The 22,811-nt window shown below is 37.0% G+C and overlaps 1 protein-coding gene across 1 annotated transcript; it reads left to right on the forward strand.

The window, feature by feature from the left end:
* Positions 1-10,169: 10,169 nt before the first annotated feature.
* Positions 10,170-21,025, forward strand: LOC143590150 (putative LRR receptor-like serine/threonine-protein kinase At1g53440). The gene is made up of 19 exons (XM_077070721.1): positions 10,170-10,437; positions 12,223-12,409; positions 12,679-12,753; positions 12,837-12,905; positions 13,004-13,075; positions 13,153-13,224; positions 13,306-13,377; positions 13,692-13,763; positions 13,835-13,906; positions 13,995-14,069; positions 14,139-14,210; positions 14,486-14,511; positions 19,171-19,213; positions 19,317-19,403; positions 19,521-19,583; positions 19,673-19,714; positions 19,797-19,888; positions 19,930-20,161; positions 20,941-21,025. Exons 1-19 carry the CDS (start codon positions 10,344-10,346, stop codon positions 21,023-21,025), a joined length of 1,602 nt encoding a protein of 533 aa, XP_076926836.1. The 5' UTR covers positions 10,170-10,343.
* Positions 21,026-22,811: the final 1,786 nt, after the last annotated feature.

Genomic DNA, 22,811 nt, shown 5'->3' on the forward strand with positions numbered 1-22,811 from the left:
AGCGGAGGTTCAAGAACTATCTAAGAATCAATGGCTTTGCTTTTCTTAGATCAATTGAAGACGGTCCTCACTAACCAACCACTATGACAGTTGATGGACCAGTTGATAAGCCTGTTTTAGCCTATGATGACGATGACAAAAGGATGATACTTGATGATCAAAAGGCTTATGGTACCCTTAGTGTGTGTTTGTCACTTGAAATACTCTCAAACTTTGAGAGAGCACACTATTACCAAAGGAATTTGGGATGCACTGGTTGATAAGATTGAAGGAAACTTGGAAATGAGAAATAGTAAAAAGGCAATGTTGAAGGGTGAATTCAACACATTCAATCATATCCAAGGAGAAACTGTTGGAACTCTCATTAAAAGGTTTGAGACTTTAGTCACCAAGATGAGAAATGACGGGATCGTTTATGGTCAATCTGAAAGTAATGACAACCTGTTGAACTTTTTGCCCTAAACCTAGAACAACAGTGTTATTACCATCAAGAGAGCAACCAATCTGGACGTAACATCGTTGTCTGACTTGACTAGCACCGTAAGATCATTTGAAATGGATGACAAGCTTAGATTGGATAATCATATCATCTCTCAATCATGCAGGAATCTGTATTGGGTCAGGGATCAACACTGCTTTTCTCAGTTATAACATCCTACTTTTGATAATAATGAATAATAGAATTTCGTTTACTTAATGGTGTGTTATTATTTAGTTAAGTTAAATAAAAATAATAGAGTGTGGGCTTGAACAATAAAAGATGGAATATGGGATGGTGATGGCACTTAGGTCCATGGGCTTAGGGGTATATAAACACGCCTAAACCTCCATCAAACCCTCATTTCCTTCATCCAGCCTCCCTACATACTCAAAACACACATAAACAATCTCATCCAACCCAGATTCAGATCTGGCTAAAGAAAGGAAGATTTCTTGATTCAAGCATCATCAAACAACAGAAACCGTCTAGATCACGTGTTAACTGAAATCCAATCCAAACCAAACCGGATCCAAGAAAGGTACGTTCTTATTGTAAAGGTCAGGTATTTCAGGTTGGTTTGCCATAGGATTTTATATTTGGGCAAATCGGGCTGTGTAATGTAAGAAAAAACATAACTTGATCCTAAACAAGTTGTTTTGAATGAAACGGGACATCCGGGTATTGTTCGGTCCATGTTAAAGCAAGAAAATGAAGTTGTTACGGTCCAAAACTCGTTTTATCAGCAAATCATGCATAACGGGATGTAAGAAAGTGATTAGAATGGAAAGGCATATAAAAACATATTTGAATCTAGTTCCTAAGAAACTTGCTTCGTTTGGTAGAAAAATAAATGAGTCTAAATGAAATGAATACAATCGAAATGAAACGAATCGAATCAAAATGAAACAAATCGAATAGAATTGAAACAAATTGAATCAAGTTGCAATTCGATTCAATTAGAATGATAACTCGATTCCATTAGAATGAAATTCAATTCTATTAGAATGAGCCAGGTTCGGATATCCGGACATTTCGGATAGTGGATTTCATTATCCGAATCTAATGTGTTGGCGTAGCTTGTATAAAATATGATGGATGGAATGATTTTCTTTTGCACAAGATCGTGTTTTAAATTTATAAAAGTGATTTCTACAAAGACTAAACACACACAAAATAGGCAAGTGTACCTATCGTATATGTAGAATAGTATTGGTAAGAACCAAGTATCGATCCGTGGACACAAATGTTTCTAATGATAAATCGTTGTTTTATATTAATCGGAGGTTTTAATCATTTTGGAGTTAATTTTTGAACTTTTTATAAAATATAAATACTTATATATAATATATAGGTGACCAGGACAAGAGATTCTAAATGAGTAGTTCAATTACATGAAGGTTACCATATAATATCTAGAATCCACTCCATTTTAGCATTGATAATTATTATTCAAACATGTGGTAAACTTGTCGTAGCAATATATGATAGATAGATCCTTAAGCCTTAAGTGAACATCTTTGGCACTAAGGAGGTAGCATGCGCATTTTAAAGTCCACCCTTTCCTAATGTCATGCCATCTCAATGATGTCAATTTAAGTTGGCAAGTAGTTTCGTAAAGTAGAAAGATTAGGATTGAATTTGATTTCTCAAATACCAATTCTAACAACTTCAGGTGGTTGTAGTTTAGTCACACAACCTCCCCTTGGTTGATTTATGCAGGTTATAATTACACACTCCGTTAGCATATGATTTCTTAAACTAGCATGATATCCTAAGCAAAGCCATTTTCGGATTACCAAGACTTAGAAAAATACATCATAACTTATATCTCATCATTTCTAAGTACAATATAAGGATCCATGTTTCGATAATGTATCAAAGTATTTCTATCTTTCAAGAACATGAATCAATCATGAAAAATTGCCAATACAATTAACAATCACCAACTTTGAATTAGTATTTTAAGATGGTGAGACATTTCTCATCAAAAGATAATTGTAAGATAACCATGTACTTTACTAGACTACACCACATGTTTTAAATAATCATCACGTAAAACAAAGCTTCTTCATAGATTTTAGATGGTAAATGAAGTTTAGCTCATAATGAGCATGATGATTAACATTAGGGTGGATGATGATAACAAACACATGATTAAACTAGAACAATCTAACCAAATGTAGATGAATCTTCCTTCTTAATGATGATGATGATGATGATGGTTGGTGATGATGATTGATGGTGATGACCTCCAAGCCTTCAAACTCTTCACTAGATCTTCAATGTGAGTGTTAGTGTGTGCTTTTGTAAGAGAAAACTGGATAGAACTTCGGATATCCGTTTGGATAGAGAATAGGATATTCGAAAATCTGGAAAAAAAAAAGAAAATGTTCTAAAATAAACTTATATCTTGAAAATCCAATGTTTTAAATCCAACAAAAAATACACAAATTGTCCAAATAAAAACAAGTGATCTATAAATCTGTTATACTAGCCTAGTATGTAATCTAATAATATGTAATAGAATCAAAGTCTTAATAAAAAATAACAAAGCAAAGTCAAATCATTGAAATACTTTGAGAATGGAGACACGAGGCTGTGGTGATGACGGGCTAGAGGTGGTGACAGAGTGATGGTGGACGAGGACTAGAAGTTGTAGCCGGAGGTGGTTGGCTATGGTCTTTGATCTCTTGGAAAGAAGAAAGAGAACGGAGATGGAGAGGGAAGTGAGCGACGGTGTTTGGAATTAGAATGGGGGTTTATCTTTAAGTTTTAATATATGATACTAAAAAACAAAACTTAATATATCGGATAGTTCGGATATCCGAACTATCCGAAAAATCTCAAAACTACTATCTGAATCTGCATCCGAATTTTCGGATATCCAGGATTCAGATATTCGAATTTTTTGATATTTCGGATTCGGTTTCAGATTCGGATTTTTTTAACACCCCTACCTAGAACCCCGCTGCCAGGGGCGATTTCCCCCGGACCCCGTTCGTTGAGGGTTTCACTAACCCGTAAGTATCATATAGTTAGACGTAGTTAATTAATACTTATATTTATTACATAGTTAGCCGTGCATAGTTAAGAAGGGGTATTAAAGTTAGTTAACTCATAGAGAAACATGACACATGTGAGTTTCTAGCCCCATTTCCTTGTTATGTTTTCGGGGATGTGTGCATACTCGATGTGATTAGTTAATGCACTTACCATAAGTGGTAAGTGTATGATATGGGAATGCTTGATGAATGATATAGAAAAGGTTAAGAGTATGTATAAAAGTGTGTGTGTGTGTATATGTATATATATATATACATATATATAACGAAATGTATGTATGGGTGTATGGTTGTATGTAATGAATGGACCAGACCCTAATAATATATAAGATAGAAGGGACCAGACCCCACTAATATCTGAGATAGACTAGGAAGGGACCAGACCCTATTAATATTTGAAATAGAAGGAACCAGACCCTACTAATATCTGAGATGGTAAAGATAGTTATGCATAATGAAAGAATGTATGTATGTATGCATGCATGCATGCATGTATGTATGTACGAGAGAAAGGAGAACATGTTAAGTATATAATATGTATATTCGAATGTGTATATGTAAGTATGTGTATTAAATGTATGTCGCCTGATTAATTAGAACTCACTTAGCGTAGATGACTTTTTGTATGCACGCAGGTAAATATGTCAAAGGAGTTGGCTTGATGATGGCATATGGTATGGACTGAGTGGTTGGCATCTAAAGAAGGAAGACATGATGCTTTATTTTTATGTTTTATGTTGAGATAATTTGTGATACTTAAGACAAGTATTGTATGATTTGTAAAAAATGGTTGACTTTTATTATTCCGCTAAGAGTTTTAATTATATCTGATAATTTAAAACTGTGTATATGAGTAACTACAACGTCCATTGTAGGGCACCGGGCTCAGGGCCTTACATCAGCCAAGCTCATCCAACAGCTCATTCAGTCAATGGGGTAAAATAATTTATGTTCAATCTTCACATAAGAATGCCTTTATGTCCACCGCAAGTCAGCAACCATTATCCAGTTCATTTCAACAAGCGGTAAACAAAGCCGTTGAACAAGCTCTCAAGGCTCATGGGATTAACAAACCTGCTGGTGGATTATCCAACTCCACTCAAATGTTGTACTGTTTCATGCATTCATGACAAGTCATGAGGAGTTGTTGCCAGGAAAACTCCTGCCTTCTTCATTCCAACAAGGAGACATTCCTGAAATCAACAAAAAATATATCAAGAAGATGGACATCTAAGTACCATATGACATTGGTTTTTCACCGTGCATCAAACTTCATGAGAAAATATATGATAATCAACTTCAGCGACTCTGATGGGAAATGGATTGGGTTTGAGAAAGACAAACTTTGATGCTAAAACTGTAATGAAACTGGGCACTTTGCAATAGAGTACACAAACCCGACCAAGCCTACCAATGATATCAAGGTCATAGAGGTTTCTGACAACGAAGGCATGAAGAGGAGTGGAAAAAGGCCAGTTGATCACAAAAGCTCTTCTAATCAACGACTTCCCCGAATCAGTCAAAGAAACTCAACAAAAGGAAACTTTGGCTCAAGCTCAAATTCAAAGGATTTTATCACTCAGTCTGCTACAACAACTGAACCAGATTGGGAGGGCGATCAATTCTGTGACCTGATAAACCCACTGACCTTTTTTAGGATGGACTTTGTGAATGAAAATAAATCTTCTTCAATATTAACTTGGTGATTTTATTGTTAACCTTCCTGAGAAAACTAAGTCGATCTCGGAAACTCATGTCTAATTAACTGCTAATGTGTGTAGGTCAGTCAAGAAGGCCAAACAATAGTATTTGGTACTTGGACAGTGGTTGCACCCGAAACATGACTGGAGATGAGTCCCTGATGTTTTACGTTCAATCGTTCGATGGTGGACACGTTTCTTTTACTGGTGACATGGGAGGGAAAGTTTCAAACGGCGTCCTAGCTTTTGGTCATATCAATATGGTGGAACAACTTAACCATAATCTGCTTAGTCTCTCTCAAATCTGCAATAGAAAATTCTCCACTTTATTAACAAAAAATGAATGATTGATTCTAAAACCGAGTTTTAAAGTCCCAAAAGAATCAATTTTGATGCGTACTCCAAGGCATAACGATTTTTACATATTGGAGATGAACAGTTTATACTCGCGTCAAACTGCTTCATGTATAATCTCAAACACCTCGGAGAACGACTCATCATTGTGGCATAGACCTCTTGGTCATATGAACTTTAAACATTTAAACAAACTTGTCAAAGGTGAACATGTGAGGGGCTTGCCTATTAAAACTTTCTCTTTCATTGAAAAATGTCTTTCGTGCTCTAATTGCAAGCAGCACAAGCTTCCTCACAGGCCCAAGACTGCAAACTCCATTAACTCCATTCTTCAGTTGTTACATATGAATTTATTTGGTCCCATTCATCCATTGGCAATTGGCAAAGAAAACCCATTGTCTTGTTGTTATTGATGATTTCTCACTTTTCAGTCGGACTTTACTTCTAGGGCACATGGAGTAGACCGTACAGTTTTAATCAAGTTCCTAACTCTTGTGGAGAATAAGACTAATCATAAAGTGAAGTGTATTAGAAGTGACATCGGAACTAAGTTTTGTAACATAAATGTCGATAAATTTTGTCATTTAAAGGGGATAGAACACCAGTTCAGTGCCACGTATACTCCACAAAAGAATGGGGTTGTTGAGCGTTGCAACCGAGCTCTGATCGAAGCTGCAAGAACAATGTTGTCAGACTCAAAGCTTCCATTGTTTTTCTAGAGTGAAGAAATAAATGTTGCGTGCTTCATACCTAACCGTGTGATAATCAATAAGCGCTTAAAGAAGACTCCTTTTGAAGTCTATTATAAGACCAAGCCGTAAGTTAACTACTTAAAATCTTTAATTGTCCATGCACTCTGCTTCATACTAGTGCTCACCCATATCACAAAGTTACTAAGAAGGCTAACGAGTGTTACTTTGTTGGGTATGCAGCCAACAAAACCTATTATCATGTCTACAATAATAAGACACAGGTGATTGTGGAATTCTTTAATGTTAACTGGCAAGAGCTTAACCCCACTGATGCACGCACGAGACCCAACTGGTTGTTTGACTATGACTATCTGTTCAATCAGTTTCGTGGCATGTCTACCTCCCCATCAACAAGTGCTCATCTTCCAGCTTCTATACCCGATCCAGTGTTGATTCAAGCAATATAAAACAGCTTGAATGATATCAATATTTCAGCTGACCCTTCAAACAGAAAAGTACCGCTAGTGGATCCTTCACCAGTTATCGTTAATCCTGCTCTTCAACCAGTTGATACAACCAATTTGGTAACTGTTGAAGATGCCTCTGATTCAGATTCAAATGACTTGTTCCTGTCATCTTATCATCTAAAATGTGGAACCAAATCAGACAGAACACACAACAAATGTTCAAGCAATACCTAGTGTGGTCGAACCAGTTCCCACACCTACCTCATCAAATGACAATATATAGGTTGCTGCTGCTGAATAGCCTGCTGCTGGTGCTTCTGACAACACTGATTCCACTCATGTTTCTCCAAATCAGACAGAACACGCAACAAATGTTCAAGAAATACCTGGTGTGGTCGAACCTGTTCCCATACCTCCCTCATCAAATGACAATATATAGGTTGCTGGTGCTGAATAGCCTGCTGCTGGTGCTTCTGACAACGCTGCTTCCACTCATGTTTCTGCAGTTGTTTATCCTTCACTGAAAATCTCTAGGGTGGTCCTATCGCTCAAGAACATATGGTTGGTCAGCCTAACACCATTCAGCCAGCCACTGTTGTTCTAATTAACACTCAACGCATATTCCATCCCATAAAGAGCCTGACAGTTGATCTTCATGTGGAACCTATCGCTCATATGGACGACACTCCTCAGTTGCCCATTCATCGGTCACACCTGACAGAAAACATCATTGGCTCTCCCTCAGCCGACATCCAAACAAGGAGAAAATCTGGTAACGTTAACATATGTCTCTTTGCATGTTTTATTCACAAGTCGAACCTAAGGACTACAAGGTAGCTCTCAAGGAAAATTCCTAGGTTGAAGCTATGCAAGAGGAGCTGTTACAGATCAAGAAGCTCAACATATGGAATCTGGATAAGAAGCCACAAAATAATAAGCCGATTGGTACATGATGGGTGTTTAGAAATAAGAAGGATGATAAAGGGGTAATCATAAGAAATAAAGCACGGATGGTTATCGTGGCTTCTCTCGGCTGCAGGGCTTGATTACAATGAGGTTTATTCTCCTGTTGCTAGGCTCGAGGTAATTCGTCTCTTTTTGACATATGCTTCATACATGAACTTTAAAGTGTATCAGATGGATGTGATGAATGTCTTCTTGTATGGGAAAGTAAAAAGATGAAATTTATGTCAAGCAACCCCCAAGTTTGAAGATCCTAAACATCCAAACTACGTTTACCGTCTTAATAAAGCTCTCTATGGCCTTTATCAAGCACCCCGTTCTTAGTATGCTAGTTTAGCAGAATATCTTTTGGAGAATGGCTATAGAAGAGGTGTTATTGATCAAACACTCTTTATCAAGAAGGTGAAGGACGATCAGATTGTTGTCCAATTATTTTGATGATATTATCTTTGGATCAACGTGTGATAAGTTGTGTAGAGAGTTTGCAAAGTTCACGCAGAGTCGCTTAGAAATGAGTTGATTGGGAAATGACTTTCTTTTGGGCCTTCAAGTTGAACAGAAGACGGACGGGATTTTGATTCATCAGGAAAAATATGTTCATGAAATTGTTCGGAAGTTTAATTTCAAATATGTCCATTCCTATATCACTCCGTTTACTACTAGACCGATGTCAGCTTTAGACCCATCTGGAAAGTCAGTCCATCAACACCCTTATCAATCAATGATTGGCCCTGATGTACCTCGCTACAAGAAAGCCGGACATTATGTTCCATGTCAGTCAGTGTGCAAGATATTAATGTGATCCAAAATAATCTCACTTAACTTTTGTCAAGCGTATCTTTTGGTATATAAAAGGAAAGTCTTGCTTGGTCTTTAGTACCCCCAACGACTCTCTTTTAGCGTTGCATGTATTCACCGACAATGATTATGGGGATGCAATCTTTACAGAAAATCAACTTTCGGAGGATGTCAATTCCTGGGAGACCGGTTAATTTCTTGGCAATGCAAGAAGCAGGTCATGGTATCCACCTCCACAACTAAAGCATAATACATTGCCGTGTCTGCCTGCTGCTCACAAGCGATATGGATCTAGCATTAGCTGTGGATTACGGTTTGAATTTCTTTAATACCCCTATCAAATGTGATACACATGCAAAACAACCTTTTGCAAATTCATAACCTTATCCTCTCACCAACTCTCTCCCGACTCTTCCTTTCTTTCTATTTCGGGCAATAAACAAATACCCACAAGATTCGAGATCTCGGTTGCTTACTAGTGATTTCCGCTAGCAAGTAAGTGTGATTGATTCAAGAACTTGTTGTTTGATCCGTTCTTAGGACCTGCAACAGGAGTATCAGAAATGGGCAAAATAGTTATTACAATATAAAGTTGGACGAAGTCATGACAGAAGGAGTTAACATGTGCCTGTCTTAAAACTAGGTGGCACAAATCGTTAAAATTAAGAATCAAACCTATAGAGTGCACCCTTCCATAAAGTACAGGGACACAAATCATAATTTTCTCTAATTTTTTTTTGTTGGTTCTTAAAGTTCTCACGATTCATAGGAGTTCTCATATTATCCTAACCCTAATATAATATATGGACATTATCATCATAAATTTTTTTATTTGATAACTAATTATTAATTTTTATCATGGTTAAAGAAACTCCAATTCTTTTTTTAGTCTCAATTTACAAACACATAATAACGCTGTTGTAGGTGGTGATGGAGCATATATGTCCGGATAGAGTTTCCTCTTTTATCGTTTACTTTTTTCTCTCTCAATCACTAAAGAGTTGGTATTAAGCCGTAAGCCATTAGGGTCCCGAGTTGCGCACTATGGAATATATATTTGATATTGAACTTATCGTAGTAAGGACAGTAATTTAAGAAAGTCTTACCAAATTTACAAGTCATTAAGGTCCTACACGGCTTCCATGTTATCATAATTAGCAACGAATATTGATGCCGGCACAATTAAAAATGTATTACTCTGATTTTTGTCGTCGTACTATATTAAAATGTGGGATCTATCATTGATCCACGGTGAAATGGTCACACGTTATCGGTGGTCATATAAGTTATTATAGTGTATGCTATATATACGGCTCATATGACTCATGTATGTCATACAACACCCCATATGACCTGTCGTATGATTATTTTCGTTATTTATGTGGCCAATACTTTTTGTATGTCATACGGTTCGTAAAACTACACATGAGTCATGACTATAATAACGCTCTTTATTTTTTACGAAGGTTAAGTTACACTAAAACCGGCTTCTGCGGGGCTCAAGCCGAACAACACCACGTTAATCGGTGTTTGTTTCTTAACTTATTTGGCAAACGCCCTAATAAAATATTAATATAAATATGAATATTTGAAGTAGTTGAAAAGTCAGCATTCACAAAGGTGCTGTTGACAAACATCATACACGGTGTACGATTGAATCTCAGCACATGGTGATAATTTCTTCGTCAACTTATATTTAAACAACTTGACAATTTTTTATATACCTAACGTTATTCCATCTCTTTACAACTATGAAACTCAACTGCAACTAAGGAAATAATTTGACAAACGGAAGTCACATTAATCTGGAGTTGTCTCGAGGGACGATGCCGAAATTCAAGTTCTTCATGCTTGTTTTGCTTTTGTGGGTGAGTCTCCGGGATATTAAATCCGTTGCTCAACAATTACCTGATGAAGAAGGTACAAGACTCTTCAATATAATTTTTTTTCATTCATCAGATTTTTGTTCTAATTGTTTTAGCAAAATTGGCTTCTCTTATTAACTTTGGAAGTCGCATAAATGATTTTGTTTAATTGGAGCTATTGTATCTTCTTTGTGCATTTAGACTACTTTCTTATGTATATGGATAATTGATTAATTTGGACAGTGCGTTCTATGCATTTGGATAACCTTTTCAGTTTATGTAACAATTTTATCTTTCACACATACTGTTTATGATACATGCATCTCACTACTAGTAAACAACTTTTAAGGTTTTTTTTTGTGTTTTTGTTTTTATTTGTCAATAATTTGTGGGAAACTTGCAAGAAGTTTCAAATTGTAGGAAAACTATAGGAAATGTCTGTACCCAAAACCACCATTTTTCAGTAGTATTATTTGTTTTTTTTTCTTTTTTTAATTATTATTACTAATAACTTGCGTCCGTTAATTAAAAAAAATAAAAAATAAATATATAGTTCTATTGAAATACGGAGTTATATATACAATCATGACTGTATCTTCCCGGTTCTCTGTTATCATTAGACAAATTTGGTGTACTTAAGAAATTGTAATTAAACTTTATTATTTGTATACATGTTATTTTTTACACAACTAACTTAATCAATACCACCCGAAAAACATCCCACATATTCAATTTTGTGTTTTCAGTTTCAATATTAGTTGGTTTTGTTATTCTTAGGTAATTTTCAGTAGCAATGCCGGAGCCAGGGGCAGATCTAGGGGTGCCCGAGATACACCTCAACTTTCATGGTGAACTGTGAAACTAGTGCAAAAGTTTTATTTTTCTTGCCCATTTATGTATTCGGATACCCCTGATCAAATATTAGGATAGTCCTAGCTATGTTCAAAAATATTTTTGGGATACCGCTTAATTTTTATTCTAGATCCGTCACTAAATCATAACATTACCATATCGAACACCTTTATTTGATTAGATAAGATAATATCGTATGTTATGTTGTCACTATCAATATATGGTAACCAAAATTATTGATCTGTGAGAAAACATGGTTCCTTTACCGTATCAGCTATAATAGAACCCCTTGTACAATTTTGTTTTGTTTTCCTTGATTTTCATGACTTTCCAATAATTTATTTTAGCATCCATGCTTTTGTCGTTTAGAATTGTAGAGGGTTTGTGTTCTTTCATAGAATTATGGCCATGCAAAAAATAATTTGGATGTCTTTTGTTCTCTCTTCACGTATATATATTGTTGGTTCTGGGCTGGCCTGGTATAGCCCGGGGTATGCTTTAACGCCCTCAGCTTTAAAGCTGATTTGACAGTGGTTAGTAAGTACGATATCACCCTTTCATCGGTTAGGGGGTAATAAAGGCAAACTAAGTTAAAGTGGTAACGGGGTTTAAAATCCTTAGACTTACACACAATAATTTAAGAATTGTTTTTAAATTAAACTGAGAGAGATTAAGCGGGGTGAAACAATTTCCTTTAGGCAAGATGAAGTAAGAATGAGTAAAGTGGGTGACTTGCCGCCTACGTGAAATTAAGGGGCCAGCATGAATGTGTACCCATTGCCTAACGTGGTTTAACACTTCTCTCTTGTGAACATACTTGCGCTTGAACAAAAACATTGATAAATTTAAACTAGTTATTGTGCCAATGAACTTCTAAGATAATTTTTTTATTGAGCACAGCCTTAACTTCTTCTTGCACAAGATTATATCTGATTATTTACATCTTTTTATGCCAATTCATAGATATATCCTTTTCTGCTTGTAACAGTTGAAGCCATGAGTTTGATAGCCTCAAAACTACAATATAGGAATTGGAATGTTGCTAGTGATTCATGCATCAGAAGAAGCAGTTCAGGGTTCGATAGCATAATTTCCGTGGAGAACACAGGGATTATGAAACAAGGCAGCAATGTAACTTGCAACTGTACCGCCACTGTTTGCCATATATCGACAATGTATGTATGTCTTAATTTGTGTATAATGTGGTTGGGGGTTGAATTCAAATGACAATCACTAAACAGTTAGGAACTAATAAAGAAACCACTTTCTAGCCTTTGATACATGATCAATAGGCTAAAATGTGGTTTCCTTTGATTCCTAATTATTTTTTTATGGTTATCATTTGAACCTCACATGTAATTTGTTTTCTAACTCACTTTTCCATCAAACATTTTAGTGCTAATCATTGTTTCGATATCTTTCCACGCATGTTATATATTTGCAGCCAACTAAGAAGACTCAATTTGGGAGGAGTTCTACCAGCAGAAGAATTTGGAAATCTCCCTTATCTTAAAGAAATGTAAGTGGACTCACTTCACTACATAAATCACATTGTGTGTATATGTTTATATGAATATAAGTTTTAAACTGTTTGTTACACAGAGATCTACTTAGCAACTATATAAATGGCACTATCCCATCCAGTTTAAGTCGGCTTAACCTTCGCATTTTGTAAGAGTTATTATTTATTTTATTTGCTTCACCTTTTACCTTCTTATGTTCACCATAACTCTGTGAACTTACTCTTTTTGACACTTTATATTCCACAGGAATCTTTTGGCGAACCGAATCAGTGGATCCATACCAGAAGAAATAGGTGATATTTCTACACTTGAGGAGCTGTAAGTAAAGATCCTTACTCTAGATACAGTTTTGACCTTTCATTGCTTATATATTACAATCTTGACCTTTACAACAGAACCTTAGAAGACAATTTGCTTGAAGGACCGCTTCCTCAAAATCTTGGCCGCTTAACCCGCTTGAAAAGACTGTATGATTACTTGACCTTGTTCCACGTATAATTTATCGTTTTGTCCATGAATAAATTAAATTACTTACCATTTTCTTGCAGCCTTCTTTCTGCAAATAACTTTACAGGAACAATACCAGAATCGTATGGCAATCTAAGCAGTTTTGAATATTTGTAAGTCGTGTTTCGTTTCTTCTTACCATGTAGTGAATTGCACCAAAGAAACGTACAATCATGGAACGACATCATTGCGGCATACTAATTAAATGATTATAAGAGAAAACGAGAGCAAATTGCAAACGAAAGAAACAAATTGGAAAACTAACTACAAACCCTATTGTAAACAAACAATTAACAACCTCACGTGTCAGCTCAAGCGTATTAAGCCATACTAAGCGACTAACATACAGTCATTAAGAATTTGACCAAAATGTGTTTCAATAGACAATTTATTAAAAACATTTGAAATATCCATATTCTTCTTGCAGTTTGATAGATGGGAGTTCATTATCTGGGAGAATACCTGATTTTATCGGAAGTTGGACAAACCTCTCGATACTGTGAGTACTATTTATCTTTATATAAACTACTTCAACTTCAAAATATTCACTATATATAATTTATTGTGCAGTAATTTGGAAGGAACTTCAATGGAAGGGCCGATTCCTCCTTCAATATCCCGGTTGACAAAGTTGAAGGAATTGTGAGCACTTTATTAAGCCTCCAGTTTGTTTTCTCTTTTCTGTTTTTCTTTTTGTTATTTATTTTCATATATTAGTTAAATTTGCCAGGAGGATATCTGATTTGGCTGGAACAACAAGCTCACAATTTCCTAAACTACAAAATATGACACAATTGATTAGATTGTAAGTTATTGCATGAATGAACAACAAAAGAATCAAAATAATGAGTTTATTAACTTGATTTTACCGCAGGGTACTAAGAAATTGTTTACTTACTGGCCCAATACCCGAAGGCATAGGAAACCCGAACAACTTGAAGCTTATGTAAGTTTTTTTAATCTATTGGGATATTAAAGGTGTTGGTAATTTCTGATAACTAGTATTATTTGGCAACAAGTTTGGTGGTGTGCGAATTGGATTATAACAAGTTGGTTATATCCTATAATTTAGCAATTTGTATTAGAGGCTAACGAGTCAATGTAAACTGAGTTATTGTTAATTAACGTTTAGGAGTTATCCAAACTGAGTTTGTTAATCGTTTTGATATGAACTTCACCACTCGAAAAGGGTTGTAATTAGAAATATTTCTTTTTTTGCAGAGACTTCAGCTTCAACAATTTGGATGGTTCTATTAGGCGTATATTTGATAATAATTAGATGGATTTGATAACATTTGTTAATATTGTATAGTTATTCTATTTCCTTATTATTGGGTTAACTCTTGTAACAATATATTATAAATATCAATCCCATCCCTCAATAATTCCTGAGATTGATTCTACCATATTCTTTACATGGTATCAGCCAAATCTTGATCCTATATTTTCTCTATCCCTCTTCTTGTCCACTGCCTTTTCTTCATCCCCTTCAATGGCCGAAACCCCTTCCTCCTCCTCATCGAACTCTTTATCCATGAGCACTCTCCTACATCTCGTTACCCTCAAACTCACCCAACTAATTATCTTGTTTGGAAAAACCATATGTTACCCATATTTGCCTTTCAAAACTTGCTCAGTCATATTGATGGTTCATCCATCAAGCCGCCAGCCACTATCACCAATGACAACAAAATTGTTCCCAACCCCGATCTCGCTACTTGGGCGGCTCAAGATCAAAAGGCCGTCATTATCTTAAATGCATCCCTAACCGAGGAAGTTGCTTCTGAAGTACTTGGCATAGCAGGTGCTCGGCAGATATGGTTAGCTCTGGAATCCGCGTTTAGCAACTCCTCTGTTGAACGCGTATATTCACTTCGTGACACCCTTCGACAACTTACCAAGGGCACTTCTTCTGTCACGGAGTATAGTCGGAAATTCAAATATATTTGTGATCAATTAGCAGCCATCGATCACCAAGTTCTTGAAATGGACAAGTTCCATTGGTTTCTCTGTGGCTTAGGGCCGGCTTTTGAAAATTTTTCTGTTTCTATACGAACCACTAAACCGGCCCTGTTATTCCGTGATCTTGTTACACAAGACGAAAGTCACGAGATCTTTATGCAATCCATTCATGGTACAACTCCTCATCCTGCTGCCTTCACGGCTCAACAAACAAGAGGGGGTTACAACAGAGGTCAAAACAATCGGCCATACAGGGGCCAAAATAGCCGTGGGGGACACTCTCAAAGTCGGGATCGTTCGTTTGAGAAACGTCTTCCTCTTTGCCAAATCTGCAAGACTCATGGCCACTCTGCCACCTCCTGTCCAGATTTGCTTAAATATGCTAAGCAACACGCACCTTCCGATGAGTCCTTGGCAAAGGCGTTTCATGCTCAGTGCCATGTTACTAACAATACCCCAGACTAGAATGTTGACTCGGGGGCAACTGCATACATGACTCCGGACTTTGATTCTCTTCACTAGTCAACCCCTTATCAAGGTAATCAAAGTGTTCTATTTGGCAATGGTAAGTCGCTCCCTATCACTCATACGGGTCATTCAATTATTTCCGGTCATATTAAGTTACAGGATGTTTTGGTCATTCCAAATCTGACCAAGAAACTTTTATCGGTTAGTAAATTAACATCTGATTACCCGGTTGATGTACTTTTGTCTCAACCGTTCTTTCACATTCAGGATCGGATAACAAAAAAGGTACTAGCTAAAGGGGTGTGTGAAAATGGTCTTTACGTGTTGAAGGAGATTCCTCAAGCCTTGGTTGCTTTAGTTTCTAATCGGGCATCTTTTGAACTTTGGCATGCTCGTTTGGGCCATGTTTGTTTTGACACTATTTCTGTTTTGAATAAGTTGGGTGTGTTGTCTGTTACTTCGGTTTTGCCCAAACCAAACATTTGTGTTTCTTGTCAAATGGCCAAGGGTCAGAAGCTTTCATTTAATGTTAATTTAAAACAGTCTTCACACCCATTGGATATTATTCATTGTGATTTATGGGGACCCTCTCCAGTCGGGTAAAAAGATGGCTATTTGTTGTTTTTATTGATGATCACTCCAGGTTCACATGGTTTTATCCATTGAAAACCAAGACCTGTTTCTATGCCATTCTACAAATATTTATTAATCTTGTACAAACTCAATGTGGAAGAAAGATCAAGGTCTTTCAAAGTGATGGCGGGACAGAGTTCGTGAATCACACGGTTCGCAAAATCTTTGAAGACAATGGCATTTTTCACCGTTTTTCATGTCCATACACGCCCCAACAAAATAGGCTTGCGGAACGTAAACACAGGCACATTGTTGAGACGGGTCTTGCCATGCTTTTTAATGCACATGTTCCAGCTCAATTTTGGGTAGAAGCTTTTCAATCGGCAACATACATCATAAACCGGCTACCTACTCCTTTATTAGATCACAGGTCGCCATTTCAAGCTTTATTTGATCATAAGCCTCAATATGCAAATTTTCGGGTTTTTGGTTGCCAAGTTTTTCCATATCTATGGGATTACTCAAAACACAAACTTGCTCCTCGTAGTGTGCCGTGTATTTTTATTGGCAATAACTCTCAATATAAAGGTTATCGGTGTCTAGATCCGTCATCCTCTCGGATCTTTGGATCTTTGTAACTTGTCACGCGAGATTTAATGAAATGGTCTTCCCTTTTAAAGGGGTTGGCGAGGCTAATGACATTAATAAATTGGAGATCTCTACATTTTTGGATGATTTACAGCTTCCAGACCAACCATCGAACCCAATCAAACCAACACATAGTACTTCATCAAGCCCATGCACAAGTTCACAAACTCCTCAATCCAGCACACCTAGTCCATTTCTCTCACCTTGTGATCTGTGTGAACCTTCATCCAAACCACAAACAAGCCCACCTGCTCCACAGCCGGACCCACCGAATTCGCCTCCTCCTAGCCCACAGCCCACTCCACTGAACTCTCCACCACCCAGCCCACCTACTCCTTCCAGCCCGCAGCCCATGCCACAGCCCGATCCAAACCCACCAGACGCAAACCAAACCAACCAACCTACCACTTCCAATTCAAACCAACCGAATGCCTCCACTCATCATATGCATACTCGGTCCAAATCTGGTATTTTCAAACCTAGGCATTTTGCCGACCTTGCTTCCCTCTCAAGTCATCCTCTCCACATGGCATTGATCTCCGTTACTGAGCCACGTGGCTTCAAATCGGCAGCGAAAGACCAAAAATGGTTACATGCAATGCATGAAGAACTTAATGCTTTACAACGGAATCAAACTTGGACTCTTGTTCCAAGACCCGCCTCTTCTAATGTGGTCGGGTCCAAATGGGTGTATCGTATCAAATACCACTCGGATGGCTCGATAGAACGCTACAAGGCATGTTTAGTGGCTCAAGGTTTCACCCAGGTTCCAGGACTTGACTTTTCTCATACCTTTAGTCCAGTTGTTAAAGCTTCTACAGTTCGCATTGTTATTTCCCTAGCGGTGTTAAACGGTTGGAGATTACACCAACTTGATGTCAAGAATGCCTTTCTAAATGGCAATCTCAATGAAACCGTATTCATGGAGCAGCCCCCTGGGTTTGTTGACTCAAAGTTTCCAAATCATGTGTGCCGGTTATCTAAAGCCTTATATGGTCTCAAACAAGCCCCACGTGCCTGGTTTCAGCGATTGAGCTCGTTTCTTGTCTTTTATGGCTTCGTATGTAGTCGTGCCGACATTTCGTTGTTTATATACAAACGAGATACTTGCATCATGTATCTTCTCGTTTATGTTGATGATCTTATTCTCACCGGGAACAACGAGATCTTGATTGGTAAGTTTATTTCAAGGCTTAATACTGAATTTGCAACTAAAGATCTAGGTGATCTTAATTATTTTCTGGGCCTTGAAGTAATATATGTCGACTCGGGTATCTTTTTGACGCAATCAAAGTATGCCACCGAGATATTGAAACGAGCCGAGCTTCTTGATTTGAAACCAATTACTACGCCACTAGCTCCACATGAATCGTTTCATTCGGATGGTAAACCATTCTCAGACCCGACTCTCTTTCGGTCCCTTGTTGGAGCTTTACAATATTTAACGATCACGAGACCAGATCTCTCTTATGCTGTTAATCAAGTATCTCAATTTTTGCAGGCTCCAACAGTGGATCACTTCGTAGCAGTAAAGCGTATTCTAAGATATGTTAAAGGCACCCTATCCTTTGGCCTTACTTTTAGTAAGCCTCACAAAACCTCATTGGTTGGTTATTCGGATGCTGATTGGGCTCGTTGCATTGAGACACGATGATCCACTTATGGTTATTCGATATTCTTGGGAGGTAATCTTGTGTCTTGGAGTGCAAAGAAGCAACCCACTGTCCCTCGTTCAAGTTGTGAGTCAGAATATCATGCAATGGCGAACACTGCTGCTGAGATAGTCTGGATAACTCATCTGTTGCAGGAGCTTAATGCTCTGCCTCCTGATCGACCCACGCTTCTTTGTGACAACAAAAGTTCTCTATTTATGACTCAAAATCCGGTTTCTCATAAGCGTGAAAAGCATATTGATCTGGATTATCATTTCATTCGAGAATTGGTCACTTCTGGGAAGTTGTATACACGTTTTGTTCCTACCAATCTTCAGGTGGCTGACATCTTCAACAAAAGCCTTCCGCGTTCTCCGTTTGAAGTTTTTCGCTCGATGTTACGGCTCGGACCACCACCATTTCGATTGAAGGGGGGTATTAGGCGTATATTTGATAATAATTAGATGGATTTGATAAAATTTGTTAATATTGTATAGTTATTCTATTTCCTTATTATTGGGTCAACTCTTGTAACAATATATTATAAATATCAATTCCATCCCTCAATAATTCTTGAGGTTGATTCTACCATATTCTTTATAGGTTTAATACCCAATTCATTTGGGAACCTCTACTTTGATGCCTTGTATGCAACTAATTAGAAATATTTTATACTTAAATTACATGTTTATATTTATTTTAGAGATATAAATCTGAGATAAATGTTGTCTATGACTCCATGGATGTAGATTTTTAAATAACAACTTGTTGTCGGGAAAGATACCGGATTGGGTATTTTCAAAGCAAAAAAATTCAAGACAAGCAAAGATAAAGATGTTAGTAACTCTCCTTAATTGTGATATAAGTTTATAATTTCATTTTTGTGTTTTTAGTCTTTGTGACAATATTGTAATGACCTATGATTCATATTACTTCCATTTTTCTTATTGTAGCGACTTATCTTACAACAACTTTGCACGACCTCAACAACAGATCAGCTGTGACACATCTAATTTGTAAGTTTAAGTTTTATATCCAATTCTATATTATACATATGCAAACCTTACTTTATATTTTCGCTTATCACTGGATACCTTTACCACAGGAATTTAGTTGCAACCTTTTCGGCTTCAGCAACGAGCAACGAGTATGTCCATTCACCAACCTATACATATATACACTTGTCTAATGTATATAATGAAGTGACCTAACTTGATTTTATCTTATAGAGATGATTGGTGTTTGAATGACCAGCTTACTTGCAGAAATCCCAACCGTAAGAGTGATAATAAATTTAGGCATTTCCTTTACATTTTTTGCGGTATATATCACTAACATATTCACAAATGCAATACATTGTAGGCCATTCTTTATTTATTAATTGCGGCGGAGGCACAACAGAGTTTGAAGGAAATGAATATGAAGACGACACAACGGACGAAGAATCTCACTATTTTTATAAGCCGGAGAGATGGGCTTACAGCGCAAATGGTGCTTTTATTTACAAAGATCATGTTCCATTTGTTGTCCATGGGTCAAATGTGGCACTTGGTGAAATATATAGGACAACTCGTGGTGCTCCCAGGACACTCAGGTACTACGGACTGTGTTTGTGGTCAGGGAGTTATAAAGTGAGGCTTCACTTTGCTGAAATAAGTTATACGAATGACACTACTTATAGTAGTCTTGGAAGACGCTATTTTGATATATCCATACAAGTAAGTGACATGTCAGATTGTCAGCATTGTTTAGATTGTATATTTTAGAAGCTGCACAACAGTAATTTTTTTGTAAGAGGTTGAAACACTTTTTGACAAAATATCTAAATGGTTAGTCTTTCCTTGAACCAACTAAAATAATTATAGAGTAGCTTTAAGGATGGCATAATGGTAAGCGCTTGAGATATCTCATGTTTTCAGCCTTTAGGAATTAAACCCCTTGAAGGACACCTGGCACTGCAAGCTCCGATCTCATTGGTTATTGGGGTATTTATGGGTCCCGTGAGTTTCCAGTCATGATACTAACGTTTACTAGAAACAGCGACTTTCTTGTGTTTTGGCTATTTCACTCCTCAAATTTGAAGAGCCCAATTACCCCACTCTGGCCAGACTATGATTTCATAACCGGGCATATGCTGGTTTTAGAGTTTGCCTTGGGTGTTCCCTCAGGAAATCACTCCGTCGGCTGCAAGTTGATAGTTGGGCCGCCACAAGATTATTTTTGTTTTTGTTTCTTTTTCAACTTAGATTTACACTTGGGCAGGATGACGACTTTCATCTTGATTTTCCGTTCAACCCATTTTAAACCAAATGGAATGAAATTTCCACCTTCAGTTAGAGAATTAATTACAATTTTTATTTGCCTATCATGTAGGGAGTTCGGAAACGACAAAACTTCAACATTGCGGACGAAGCAAAAGGTGTTGGAAGGAGAAGAATTTGTAGTAGAGAATTTGTAGTAAAGAAAGATGTGAAAGAAGACAAGTCAATTGGAGTTCAAGTCTCTGAAGATGACTTTGGTTCTGATGATTTGAATCAAGATGATTTAAGTGATTTGAGTGATCAAATCACTTATGAAGAAATTAAAGCTGCTGAAAGAGGAAGAAGGTACAAGAAACCTGATTCAATTGAGAAACTGCCACAACTTCCACCAGTGACACCCAAGATGAAGAAAATGAATGAAAGAATCAGAAGAGAACATGTATCCTTTGATATATATGAGAGAAAGAAGGTAAACTACAATGCAGTCAAGCCACCTAGTATGGATGTATTGGAGAGGATAAGTAAAAACAAAAAGAAAAGAGCAACTGAAGAAGTTAATATTGAGAACTTTATCCCAGTTTACCCTATTTTCTCTAGTCATGAGGTGTTTGACATTGGAGAAGTGGAAACCTTGGAAGAATATAAAAAGAGGCAATCAAGACATAAAGAGAGTCAAGATGAAGAACCACTGAATATGAAAAAAATTGTGTTTGTAAAGAGCAAGACTGAAAGACAAGACATCAAGATTGAGGAGTTTATGCCTTTCTCAATTAATTTTGATAGTCAAAAAAATCAGAAGACAATTGGTGTCAAAGAACCTTGACCAAGTGAAAGGTTCAGAAAGGGAAGTGATCATGAGAAATACGAAGGAAAAGTTTGGTGAAAGAAATGTGATGAGTATGGCCATCACACAGATTCTTGTAATGAAGACTCAAATTCAATCATTTTCATGTCCCAGATAAAACAATGTATGGACAAGACTTTGTTATGTACAAGCAAAAGTATGACAAATACCTAGGAATGGGAAAGGTGTATCAGAAGGAGACACTGAATGAGGATAGGAAACCATCAGTGAAAGCCAAGAAATATGTGGCTGAACAAACTAAAAGGAGTAAGTCTCCTATGAAGCATGAGAAAGTTGTCAAGAAGAACTTTCAACCCTTGAGAATCATTCCTAAAAGGGATACACAATCAGTCAAACCTGATAGCTCTCAAGGATCACCAAACAGTGAGAAGACAAAAATCTGAGGTGTCTTTCCTAGAAAGAAACCAACTGAACTTACTGGTGATGAGAAGTTCTTAATGAAAAATAGATATGAACCTGAAGGATTCCTATGGAAACCTAAGGTTGAAGCTAAAGTGAATTCAGTTACTGATGTAAGAGAATACTCATAAAAGAAAGACTATGTGGTACAAGAGTATGACACTACACCAGAAGAATGCCAGAGCTCAACCTCATTTGTTAAAACTCCAAGAGAGAGTGGTTATGAGACAGACAATTCAGAAAATATTGAAGTCACTCATGAAGATCCTGAACCAACAACACTCACTTTCCAAGCCTACACTGAAACTGAATCTGATGAGCTGCAAGTTGATATAGCTTGCACTTTATCATTCAACTGATCAAATTCTTTCTTTTGTGCAGGAACAGTCCACTCCTCTGAATGACATATGGTACATGGATAGTGGTTGTTCTAGGCACATGACTTGTGACAGAAGGTCACTTGTCAATTATGAAGAAAGTTTGAAGGTCTTGTGGCTTTTGGGAGTGATGAAAATGGTGGTAAGATTGTTGGGAAAGGAATTTTTTTAACAAATGGAAAAGTTTCCTTTGATAATGTGTTTCATGTTGAAGGTTTACAGTACAATCTGCTAAGCATATCACAAATGTGTGATAAGGGTTACAAAGTTGGGTTTGATGACTCACATTGTTTCATCCTAAAACCTGAATTCGTTATCCCACCAGAAATGATTATGATGATG

Source organism: Bidens hawaiensis, unplaced genomic scaffold (genome assembly GCF_021521415.1).
Source record: "Bidens hawaiensis isolate Kalapana, Puna unplaced genomic scaffold, B.hawaiensis_p1.1 tig00038185_1, whole genome shotgun sequence".
NCBI lineage: Eukaryota > Viridiplantae > Streptophyta > Magnoliopsida > Asterales > Asteraceae > Bidens > Bidens hawaiensis.